General features: G+C 44.6%; 1 protein-coding gene across 1 annotated transcript in view; it reads left to right on the top strand.

Annotated features, from left to right (window-relative positions):
• LOC117966507 (sortilin-related receptor-like) overlaps positions 1-12,579 on the top strand; it is a 51,323-nt gene that overhangs the window by 22,209 nt on the left and 16,535 nt on the right. The window contains exons 8-25 of the mRNA XM_059009805.1: positions 90-259; positions 1,267-1,459; positions 2,766-2,883; positions 4,393-4,466; positions 5,063-5,151; positions 5,784-5,962; positions 6,381-6,567; positions 6,751-6,879; positions 7,633-7,718; positions 8,084-8,256; positions 8,443-8,574; positions 8,978-9,069; positions 9,213-9,459; positions 9,767-9,905; positions 10,295-10,468; positions 10,827-10,940; positions 11,419-11,541; positions 12,011-12,130. Of these exons, the coding sequence (XP_058865788.1) occupies positions 90-259; positions 1,267-1,459; positions 2,766-2,883; positions 4,393-4,466; positions 5,063-5,151; positions 5,784-5,962; positions 6,381-6,567; positions 6,751-6,879; positions 7,633-7,718; positions 8,084-8,256; positions 8,443-8,574; positions 8,978-9,069; positions 9,213-9,459; positions 9,767-9,905; positions 10,295-10,468; positions 10,827-10,940; positions 11,419-11,541; positions 12,011-12,130 (2,539 nt within the window). The remainder of the gene's footprint in view (positions 1-89; positions 260-1,266; positions 1,460-2,765; positions 2,884-4,392; positions 4,467-5,062; positions 5,152-5,783; positions 5,963-6,380; positions 6,568-6,750; positions 6,880-7,632; positions 7,719-8,083; positions 8,257-8,442; positions 8,575-8,977; positions 9,070-9,212; positions 9,460-9,766; positions 9,906-10,294; positions 10,469-10,826; positions 10,941-11,418; positions 11,542-12,010; positions 12,131-12,579) is intronic.

Below are 12,579 nucleotides of genomic sequence, written 5' to 3'. Positions count from 1 at the left end.
AGGACTGGGTGCAGAGTTTCAAGCCGCGCAGTGGCAGGTGCTGCTGCTCCTGCTGATCCTCTGACCCCTCTTGCTTGCCTGCTCTTTAGGAATATTACATCGCAGACGCCTCTGAGGACCAGGTGTTCGTGTGCGTGAACCACAACAACAGCGTGACCCACCTGTACATCTCAGACGCTGAGGGGCTGTCCTTCTCCCTGTCCCTGGAGAACATGCTGTACTACAGCCCAGCCGGGACTGGCAGTGACACACTCGTGAGGTACGCCGTTCACCAGCGTCGTTTTATAAGAATACGTAAGGGCGTCTTTTACTGTGTCGGAGGCATCGTCTCCTGCAGTTTGGGCAGATCCAACTGCTTGAAATGACTGGCTGTCTGTGGTTCACTGGAGGACCACCTCAAGCCATTAACCTTGTTCTAGCGAGGCTAGCACTGTGCACAGCTGCCTGTGCATTGATTAGAGTACACCGAGAGACAGGTGAAGAATGATCCATGTTCCGTGAGCCAGGTTTAGGCTGCAGAAAAGATCGGTTGAAGAAATGACCTCCATGTAGCTATAAAGTCCACCGTTCTCCACCGTCTCTCCCTTTTAAACCCTCGGGGCAACAGCTTTCCCCCATAGGCCTTGACTCCAGTCAGTATTTGAATATCGTACAATAAGTATCTCTGGTGGGGAGAATGGAGGTCAAACCAAGAGCAACAGTGTTCTACTATAAGCTGAACGGTGCAGTCCATTTTCATTAGACTGTTATTTGTTAATCTCTTGTGATTAACAAAGAGAAATCTGTAATGCTGTGGCTGGTCCAGGCTGTTTATTATAGGGTGATGTCAGAGGTTCTCTATTGACCCCTTGACTGTAGACCTTTTTTTTATGTCTGGTAACCCTGCGTGAGCCAGTGTGGATGTTTCAGTCTCAGGGTTCAATAATATATTCTAAATATTAGATGCTCATAGATGTTTATGCCTTTTTAAGAAGTATTTATCTTCAGGTGTTAAATGCATCCATTCATTGATGTGCTGATTTCAAAACAAGAAAAGCTGTCCTTCCTTCACCTTTTACATTTTGGTACCAATGGCAATTCTCTGCATAAAAAGCATCGCAAGGCCGTACGTTGACAATGAAAACATCATATCAGCAGAGTAGCCGCACACCGCTGCTGAATATCCATGGCTTTTCCTCTTTTTCTTTGGTGGTTGTATTTGCACTTGCCAATTTCAAATTCTTCCACATATGATCCCCCCCCCCCCCCCCCTCTGTGATTCTCCAGGTATTTTGCGAACGAGCCCTTCGCTGACCTGCACCGCGTGGAGGGGCTGAGGGGCGTGTTCATTGCCACGCTGATAAACGGCTCCTTCACAGAGGAAAACATGCGCTCCGTCATCACCTTCGACAAGGGGGGCACCTGGGAGCCCCTGCAGCCCCCTGCCTACGACAGCCTTGGGGGCACAGTCAGCTGTGAGGTAGGGGTGCTGCAGCATAGTAACCAGAGCTGTGACTCTCAATACAGTTACCTTACAAGTGGTGTTGACTAGAACGCATCGAGGTTTCTGCTTGAAATGTTTACATGTGAGGCTGTTGATTTTGCCTGTGGTGTTAATAAGCCCTTGCCGTCTTCTTTTTAATTTCTTTTCTTAGTGTTTTTAACATACATCATCCATCCCGGTTGTAAAACCATGACCTGCTGTATATCACCCATATGCACACATAAAATATTGACAGAGAATTGTATAGACCCCCAAATTGTGCTACTCTGAACAGCTTATGCAGAAGCATGTCCTCATCACAATGAGACAAACGGATGTATAGAAAACGTCTTGCTGTGTTCTATTATTCTTATTTTCTGTTCATATCAGTGATTCCTTTTTTCTTTATTTTTACAAACCACTCAATCCGATATGCCCTTCCCCGTTTTTCATTAGTGATGTACAGTTTGCAAATAGCCGGAGTTGAGCTACTGCTGTTACAAGAACACTGTGTGTGTGTGTGTGTTTATTGTAGTTCTATACTGTATAGGATATCATTTGTATCCTTCAAGAGTAACCTTGAAACAACTCAAAAACAGAAAAACAAGTTATTTTCCTGCAGTGCAGAAAGCACTCTGTGTTTTGGGTGTTAATTCTAAGGAAGGATGTGGTTACTGTGCATAATGCTCTAGACAAAACCACACAAGTTCGTAGCAGAGCTGATGTTTTATCTAATGTATGGATCGTTCTTGATGGCAGGATTATTGCCCACGTGTGTAGAGGCATAAATGCAGAATGATTTACAGCTTGTTTTGATTTGTTGCTTGTTTTTTGTCACTCAAAACTCTTGTTCACTAAATATCTTTATTACCCTGAATAGATAACCTCACTCTCTTCAATATACTGTACTGTATACTAGAGATTATAAGCAGAAGCTGCAGTGACACACCAAATAGCATCCATTTATTTCCAATACAGAATAACTCTCAACAGGGGATGTTATAACAGTATTGATGGGAGTTGTCTTGGTCAGAAACTATTGTCTCGGGTTGAGAAAGAGAAATAATCCCTGAAGCCACAGGCTCTGGGAAATTGGGAACAGTTTCACACTAAGTTGAACACTGCTGTCAAAATCTGTTTTATTAAACCTGTGATGTTAGATTATAGTGGAAACTAAAAGGAGTTTTTTAACTGTAAGTCAACTCCAGTCAGTGTTTCAGTAGTACAGTTTATTGCGGAGGCACATGCTATTGAGAATATAAGCATTGTGGGGATAATACAAGTGGCTGCTTCTTCTTGCCAGCTCTCCAAAGGCTGCTCTCTGCACCTCGCCCAGCGCTGGAGTCAGCTCCTCAACATCCAGCTTCGCAGAGTGCCCATCCTATCCAAGGAGTCCGCGCCCGGCCTCATCCTGGCCACAGGTACCGCACCAATTCTTCATTTTCATCAGATTTTCAGAAGGAATTGGAGCGTTTTGCAGTGATCGGGTTGTCAAGGTTTGAACACCGTTGTGTAAGGCGCAGCTGGATTTTAATTAGAGCATTTTACAGCACCAGGGACTCCGTCTGGATTGCATTAACCACCCATTGGTGGTTTATACCGGGTACTGTTACCCCATACAATTCAGTGACTGGTGCTGTCCAAGTGTTATTAGTGCTGCAATACATTTTTATCTTCAAGTGTGATAGGCCAGTCATATATTAGGGAGGTGCTAGTAGAACCTATATAAACTTCTATGTGCATTGAGCTTAGTAGTAGGGTAGGAGATCTGATTTTATTTATTTTTTTAATGTTTTGAAAATCAGTTGTGTCTATCGCAGCTTTATTTTTTTGATTTTGGGTGTGAAAACAGTTTAGGTCCAGTCAAAGTCTCTGCTTAGACATCGCAATCGCAACATGTACACCACACAGTTTACTTTGAAATGAAAGAATAATTGACATTTATTAGAGAGAATACAGAGGTAGACAAAACCGTTTTCCATGCCCAAAAATCAAGGCAGAAAAAGAAAAGCTACGATAGAGGCACAGTTAGTTTTCAAAGCCCAGTTGAATCTACCATTTTAAAATATTGAGATCAATCTGAAAAGATAACGCAGAAGTGAATCCGCATTCCTCTTTGTGTGATAGGAGAATGCAGTTCTGCTACAGAGGCTGTAATTAAAGCTCTTCCCAGCTGCTGTGTTCCCTCAGACACCCAGAGGGCAATTACCGACGACATTAAAAGTCAGTTCTGCTCACAGCAGGGAGGGCAGCGTTACAAAACTAATCCAGCTACTGTATCATTAGTCTTTTACACTTGTTAAGCTCATTTCTTTTCTCCTGTTATCTGTACTATCTTTTAGAAGAAATTCCTTTGTATTCATTGGTTGAAGCAAGCTTTGTGGTGCTGTCTGTGTCTATTAGTCTAATTGTAAAGTAGCTGTTTCCTCTTATGCCTGTCTATTATCTATATAGGTCTCCAAATGTGCACTTTCGAAAGCAAATGTGATACTGCGAGGCTCTGTTTTCATTTTAAAACCCCGACAGCTGGTACTACCCTTTGCGTAAGAAAGTTATCCAGGAAATCGGTTTCACTTGAACTTCTTATGTCATTTCACCTCGGCAGTGTCTTCAGGGTCAAGCCTCCTTACTGGCTGCAAAGCATGTCAGTCATTACAGGAAGCAGCTGGTTGGTTAATGATGAAAAAAGAATTACACAGGTGCGCCAAGGTTCAATTACAGTTACATTGTAATTGCAGTTAATTACAAATTGCGCAATTACAATTGGAACTGACCCCAAGCAGCAGTGAGGTCTGGCGCCCTGCATTACGAGCTGAAATAAAGCAGTGTTTGAAAGCACTGAGGTGATCTCTGAATGCATGGAGGGAAGGGAAGCTGCCTTGGACTCCCAGCTCAGTGTCTCCTTGTTTTTCTTCCCTGATTTGTTTCAGGTTCTGTGGGGAGAAACCTGGCAAACAAACCTAATGTTTACATCTCAAGCAGCGCCGGAGCCCGCTGGAGGGAGGTAAGCCTGCTGTCTCAGCACTGGCTCAAATCAGCCACGTGTACAAAGCTGTGTTCCTACTGGTTGTGTGCACACAAAGATAGTACTGAAGAACTTGTGCTTAACTTGGGAAACCTGTAGTTTCCTACAGCATGCGCTTTAAAATCAATTTACTTCATATTTTTATTAACATTTATTTCTGGTCCATTTTGTATTGTACTGGGAATCCTCTGATTCATTTCTTTTTAGGTGGTTGTGTTTTTTTTAAACAAAGATCTGCAAATATTTCATATCTACATAGTGCTGCATCCTGGTACCTTTGCTGTAGGTCAAGCCGTTTGCGGCGAGACCATTTTGAGTGAGTTTGAACCACAACACATGAATAGATTAGGTACCAAGGAGCGGCTTTTCATTTCTGTCGGCATATTCCAAACTGAAGGAGAAAATAGATTCAATCGGCCATCCTCAAGAGTAGAAAAGGGGCCAGTGACAATTCCAAGCTGTTCCCAGGCTCTCCAATACCGAGTTCTTGTAACTGGATCTGCTTTTACCTGGCTCTGAGCTTCCGTTCAGCTGCCCTGGAGAATCCTAACTGGCACATGCGGTTTGTTTTCCAGGCTTTAGAAGGTCCTCACTACTATAGCTGGGGAGACCACGGGGGAATCTTGATGGCCATCCCTCAGGGAGGACCTACCAGACAACTCAAGTGAGTCGCTGAAAAGGGGAGCAGTCTTTCACTGCGCTTCCTTGGGAGATCGGATGCGTTTTTCTGTTTTGTTCTCCAACATTTTGCTTTTATATTATTTTTCTGAAGCTGGTTTACCGGAGATGTGATGTACAGATTTTCGTTCGGTAGTAGCCCTTATAAAAGTTTACCTTTTTGTATTTTTTCACTTTTACCATGCTGCTCCCATGGTTATACTATGTGTTTACCATGCTTTGTCCTGGTTTACCGTGTTTATATATGCTTTACTGTACCTTGCTATTCTTTACAATACTTACCTATGCTTTTCACTATACTTTATTACACTTTGCTATGCTTTGACTATGGTAAACTTTTTATATAAACCCACAAGCCCACATTAATTAATATACAGTTCAACTTCAATTAAAAATGGTAATTTCTGTTCTATAAAGATGGCATCAGACTGGCATTTGTGCTTATTTGTGTGTGTGCCAAATTTCAATCCAGGCCTACCGAGATGAACCTCATGAAAGTCTAGTGAATTAGCCATCTTTGTGCCTGTCTGTCTGTCTGTCTGTCTGTCTGTCTGTCTGCACCACACTTTTGAAAGGGGCGTCTGATTCTGTGTGTTTCCCCCCCCCCCCCCTGCTCAGGTACAGCACCAACGAAGGGGAGACGTGGAAGAGCTTCAGTTTCACTGATAAAAACGTGTATGTGTATGGCCTGCTCACCGAGCCGGGAGAGAAGAGCACGGTCTTCACCATCTTCGGCTCCTACGCAGACCAGGGGCACAGCTGGCTCATCCTGCAGGTCAACACCTCCGACGTACTAGGTGAGCTAGCGCTGGGGACTTAATGCTGGGAGCAGAAACAGTGACAAGGGGACAGGAGGATAGACCGATACAAGACATTTAAAATAGGCTTCTGGTCAAAAAGTTTGCCATTCAGTTTAAGTTTCGATAAGCAGTTTCTAAATTACTGTGTTTTAAAAGTGACCGAAGATAATGCGGTTTCATAGAGCTGCAAACGTTTACTGCAAGTTATATCTCAATAAAGAGGATTTTGAAAATATATTATGAAGAAGACATCCGTAATCGGTTTGCACATCACGAGACCGGAAGCTTTTAAGATTAGACACGGCTATGCCTTCAAGCGAATAAGTCCTGTGGAGATGATTTGGCACAGACTCTCTGAAACAGCGAGCGCTGTCGTCCAGTGCGCAGGGTGATGCTCTTGGGTTTCCACCTGCAGGAGTGCCGTGCACGCAGAACGATTACAAGACGTGGTCCCCTTCCGACGAGCACGGCAATGACTGTCTGCTGGGGCGCAAGGCTGTGTTTAAGAGGAGGACTGCTCACGCCGCCTGCTTTAACGGAGAGGACTTCGACCGGCCAATCACTGTCAGCAACTGCTCCTGCACGCGGCAGGACTACGAATGGTACTTCCCTATACACCAACCCTGGGCTCAATTACAGTTACAATTACAGCACAACTCTTTGCTGAAATTACAATTACAGTGCTATTGTGTTCAGTTACATTCAGCTACAATTATGCTAAAAAGTAACTACTCCATTGGTTTTCCAGTGTGTGTTGAGTCAACTCCCTTTCTCGCCCCCCCCAGTGATTACGGCTTCAAGCTGAGCGAGGACCTGTTCCTGGAAGTGTGTATCCCAGATCCCGAGTTCACAGGCAAGCTGTACGCTCCGCCCGTGCCCTGCCCTGTGGGCTCCACATACCGGAGGAGCACAGGGTGAGTCAGCCAGCTCAGGGCAGCACGGCTCAGAGTTTCAAATCATTTACTCCACTGTTAATTTTTTAAAACTAAAACCAGACAATTAAAGGTCTATTCACACCAGATGCAATGTGACAAGTGAAATTGTAGTACAACCCCCCCAGACCTCTCACCCCCCACCCCACCCCCCACCCCCCAGATTGGACCATTCCACTATTCATTGGCGAAATCACAACTGAGTTTTTTTTGCCTGCAGTGTTTCCTTGGCCTGTACAACAGTGCCACCTTGTGTCTGTGAAAGACAATACACTTCTAGTGGTATCTGAGCCTGCTTAAATACTAGGCATAAATGACGCCTTCAATTTCACAGTTTATTTTCTTTTTCGGAAGTTTCTGTTTTCCACCCAAGATTTTGTTTGATGTCCACAATAATTGTCTTGTCCATTTATTTGTCGTTTTTAATACAAGAACAATTTATTAAACAGCTTTAAATATACTTTTTTCTACATTTGCTTTATTATTATGATTTATTGTTCTGGGCTCTACCTGCTTTTGGACTGATTTGCCCATTGACAATGCAAAGAGTCTCAAAGATTTGCAAATGAAATTAAAATCTTTACTACAACAGCCTTGGGTCAAGTAAAGGCAGCTAAAATAATCTGAAACCTAGCAAAGTATTGATAGGGGAGCTACTGCCATCACACTGTACTACTGTGCTCTCCGTCTCTGGTTTTGTGCCGTTTTGTTAAAATCTGTCCCCAATATCTGCAGGTATCGCAAGGTCTCGGGAGACACCTGCAGTGGAGGAGATGTGGAGCTGCGCTTGGATGGACAGACGCTGCCCTGTCCTGTGGGAGGTAAGAATAAAATGACCTAGCAAGAGCACAGAGCTAAGAATGTATGGAATTATTCCATTTGCTACAACCCCTTTAAATGACAAGAGCCAACGAACACTCTCAAGTGTCTGTCTTACATATCCTACCTAACTGCGTGCGTGTGTGTGTGTGTTTGTGAAGCAGGACTTTGTGACACTGTCAGTGTCGTGGCGTGAGTCAGAATGCTGTTCCATTGAGAAACATCCTCCCACCTTGCAGCTGAGCTCGCAGTATTTGTTTAACCTTCGTTGACCCCCTACAGAAGCTTACGTTTCTGAGCTTGTGTCTTTCATTGGTTAAACCCTGCTGAATACGGTTGCCTGTCCCTGTTTTATTTTTTATCACAGAGGCGAATGAGTTCATTGTGTACGCCCTGCGCAGTGCGATCCACCGCTATGACCTGTCCAGCGGGGCTGACGAGACCCTGCCTCTAACGGGCTTACGCAGCGCCGTCGCCCTTGACTTCGACTTCCAGCGCAACTGCTTGTACTGGGCTGACATCGCGCTGGACACCATACAGGTGAGCCTGTCAGGAGCCACACCCGGGGTCCATTACCTGGAATTGTTTTGCACTTTAATGATCGTTGCTTCTAATACAGCAAGTTATCTTAGTTTCAGTTTCTCTTTTGGGGAATAATTCATAAAGAAATATAGAAGTGGATTCTGTTTACCTAAGATGAAACAGTCAGTGTTTGTGTTTCTGCAGCGCTTGTGTCTGAACGGAACCAGTGGTCAGGAGGTGATTGTCCGCAGTGACCTGCAGAATGTGGAGGCTCTGGCCTTTGACCCGGTCAGCCAGCTTCTCTACTGGGTGGATGCTGGAGCCCAGAAAATCGAGGTGAGGCATGGAGGGGGAGAGAGGGAGAGATAGAGAGAGGATCGGCAGGTACTGTAGTTACTCCCCAGCTTTTCATTTGCTGTTTTCAGCTTTTTACTTGATTTCAGACATGAGGAGTTTTGATGAAATATATAGTTTTCCTCTAAACTGTTCTGACGCCGGCCAAGAATTATCGCCTGTAGTACACTGTGTGGTCAGATTCCTTCATGTTCGGTACACAAGCCTTTTGCTCCAAACTGTCACATTTTTTCTTAAATGAAAAACTAACAATACCCAAGACTTGCCCCTTAGTGTATTCATATCTGCCAATATATATTTTGGGGAGACTTTGTCCTCTGATTTCAGTATCTAGCTCCCTATCAGCAGCACACAAGGTCATCTGTTATATTTCCTGTTTTGTTAGGTATCCAATCCAGATGGGGACTTCCGCCATACATTGCTGAACTCCACAGTACTGGAGCACCCCAGGGCTCTGGTGCTAATACCTGGGCAAAGGTTATTATTCATATTTTCTTAACCCAGCACTGAGACGAGGGTGTGTTCTTGAGATCTGGTACATACAAGGTTTGTCAAGGCCGTGTCGAGTCTGAATCGGTCTCTCTCTCGCTGTCTCGCTCTCTCGCTCCCTCCACACACAGCCTGATGTTCTGGACAGACTGGGGGGACAGTGCGGCTGGGATCTACCGCAGCGCTATGGATGGCTCCGGTGTCCTCCGCATCGTGTCCGATGGGGTCAGGTGGCCGAACGGGATCACCGTGGATGAGCGCTGGATCTACTGGACCGAGGCCTTCGGGGACCGGATCGAACGAGCCGACTTCAGCGGGGGGCAGAGGACCGTGCTGCAGCAGGACCTGCCACACCCCTATGCCATCGCAGTGTTCAAGGTGCGGGACGCACACAAGGGCTACTTTGTTACACTTTAGAGAGCATGCCTTGACTTGTGTTATCACCAGCTACGTTCCATAGTGGAGGCATAGTATTGCTAAACCTACTGTTTGTAGAAATACTTAAACTAATAACAGACAACGATAATATTTCAGAGATTCTATTTAGTACGCAAGCAGGCGTGAAACGCTGGTTTAATATTCACTCCAGATACATTCTGACATCTGCGTCTTAAAGACGGGCTAACAGTTGACCAAAATGTCCATTTTAACGTGTGCCATGATAATGATCCTAACCCGTTTTCAGAATGAGATCTACTGGGATGACTGGTCCCGAATGGGTATTTTCAAGGCATTGAAGACTGTCTCGTCGAGCAGCGAGCTGCTGGTCGGGAGATTGACCGGAGTCATGGACTTGAAAATCTTCTACAAAGGCAAAATAGAAGGTGAAGTCTCACCATTGCTAGCTTCTTGACTAAATCCAAGCAGCTGTTACTGCAGCGGTTTTAATTGGAATGTAAATGAACCCACTCAACAGCAACGACCCTCACGCGTGGAGGACTCTTCCGAATAGTCCAGTAATCGTTTCGTGCAGCACTGCTGTCTGTATAGAGTAAATGAAGAGTAGGAGGGGCTGTCGGAGTTGAAAGGTCTTGCGTTCACTTTGCATGGTAAATTAGCTCAGTCAACAACACCTGATTTGTCAGCACCTGATTTCAGTGGCGCTGTCAGTCCGAGTAATGGAATGATTGCATGCAGCACTAGCTAAGGGTGCGAGCATGCTTTTATAAAGGCTTTCGCAAAGTCTTGACCTTTTTTTTTTGTTTCTCCTCAGGCCACAACTCCTGTGCTCACAATCCCTGCAGACTGTTGTGTCTGCCCAAACCCGACCACGGACATGTGTGTGTGTGTCCGGAGGGAGTGTCCAGCACCACGCTGCCCTCCGGCGATCTGCAGTGTGACTGCCCAGCTGGCTACCAGCTCCAAAACCACACCTGCGTCAAACAAGGTGAGAGGCAGGGGCACAGGCCTCAGACACTCCCAGCAGAAAAAAAAACTATCAAAGCATCTACTGCAGGCTGCAGCTCTTCCAACACAGCAGACTCAGGTCTCAAAGAAAATCCCACACGAAACTGCAGACCGCTGTTGTAGCACAGAGCAGATAATGGTGCCTGTGTCCATTTTCTATTTCTTTTTCATTGATAAGACCTCAGGGTTATCTTTCTGTACATTTACTTAGTCCTCCTCCTACTAAATTAAGATTTTAACTTTAGGGGGGATTCAGTAATTGGCCCTGCTCTGAATTGCAGTGTCCAGCACTAATCTAGTACATGTTGGTGATTTGCTGCGTTTGTGTCCTCGTGCAGAAAACACCTGCTTGCCAAATCAGTACCGCTGCTCCAATGGGAACTGCATCAGCAGCATCTGGCAGTGCGACAACGACAATGACTGTGGAGACATGAGTGATGAACAGGAATGCCGTACGTGAAGCTCAGCTTTGTAATGTAGTGCTTTCCCATTGTTGCTAAATTATGAAATGGCTCTACTGTAAAAAAAAATCACATGGTCAATTTCCCTCGCTATAAACAGAAAATGCATACTTTGCAGCCAGTATCTTTAATTGAATTTTTTTTAAACATGACGTTCTGCATCGTCCATTGCAAGGTAAAAGGACACATTTTAAAGTTTTCATTAAAGCGATTCATCATTATTAATTGAAATGAAATATATAGAAATGTATGCATTTGAATAACGCGTACATCTGCAGGTAAAACTGCCAGCAGCCCCAGTCAGATATCTGAATGAAAAGAGTTTTACAGAGTGGATTGACAGTGTAGACTGAACCGTGACCCCTCTCTCTCCTCTCTCTCTCTCTCTCTCTCTCTCTCTCTCTCTCTCTCTCTCTCTCTCTCTCTCTCTTTCTCTCTCTCTCTCTCTCTCTCTCTCTCTCTCTCCCAGCCACCACCTTGTGTGACCCCGAAGTTCAGTTCCGCTGTGTGGCCTCTGGCTCTTGCATCCCCCTGGCCTTCAAATGCGATCACGAGGATGACTGCGGGGACAACAGCGACGAAGAGCACTGCAGTAAGATAGAGGAACAGGATTAGCACAGCTGTACCATTTAAAATACATTCAGACTGTTAGGAAACAAATCTATTACTTTTTTCTCCATCCAAAAAAAAAAAAGTTAAAAATTGTAGCTAACAATAATTCCAGACATCTTGCTCATTTTGTACTTGGCTTAAAAGATCTCAAATGTGCAGTTTTGAAAGAAACACACATTAGAGTCTTTTTCATTTTAAAACAGACATCAGGTATTACACTAGGCTAAAGAATTAAAGGTTCCAGATTGCTTGCCTTGACATCTCTGAACTTTCTTTAACTTTGCGTAGTACCAGATATCATGTTTTAAAATGAAAAGACATGTTTGCTCAAATGGATGTCCCAGGAAACGGTTATGGAAGTATTTTGTTAATTGCAATTACTTTCATTGAATATATGGACCAGCATGCTGTGGATGCTCCTCTGCAGTTTGTGTGTGTTTTGTTTGCAGACGATCACAAGTGTGGGGAGAATGAGTTCACTTGTGCCTCAGGGGTGTGCATCCGATTAGCGTGGAGTTGTGATGGAGACAACGACTGCAGGGATTGGTCAGACGAAGCCAACTGCACAGGTGAGCAGGGGGGCTATTGACTGGTCAGTGCGTTCTGAGGAGACTGAGCAAGGGTTCACTTCCAGAGTCCTTCTCTTCTTCCACACTCTGCTTCAACCAAGGAGAAGCCATTCATAGTTAGGGGGTCGTTCAGCATTTTCAACATTTTACAAATTATTTTCCATTATAAAATGGAATCATTATTTTGTACTGGCTAGCTATTAAATAATTTGGTAAGGATGTGATATATGACTAATGTAAGCACAGTTTAACCATTATCCAGTCCCCCCTACAACACTGTACCCCGACACCCATCGCTGTGGCTGTGATACATTGGTTACTGATGCACTTCTTACATCCACTGGGGGCAGAGTGTACATGTAAATGGTTACACTCAAGTTATAGAGAAGACATGTTTGTGAGCTTTGATGCCACAGGTTTGCATTTCAAAGTATGTGATGACTGAAAAT

The sequence above is a fragment of the Acipenser ruthenus genome, chromosome 39 (assembly GCF_902713425.1).
Source record: "Acipenser ruthenus chromosome 39, fAciRut3.2 maternal haplotype, whole genome shotgun sequence".
Classification (NCBI taxonomy): Eukaryota; Metazoa; Chordata; class Actinopteri; order Acipenseriformes; family Acipenseridae; genus Acipenser; species Acipenser ruthenus.
The sequence above is the reverse complement of the archived record's forward strand: the minus strand, read 5'-3'. Positions and strand labels throughout refer to the sequence as shown.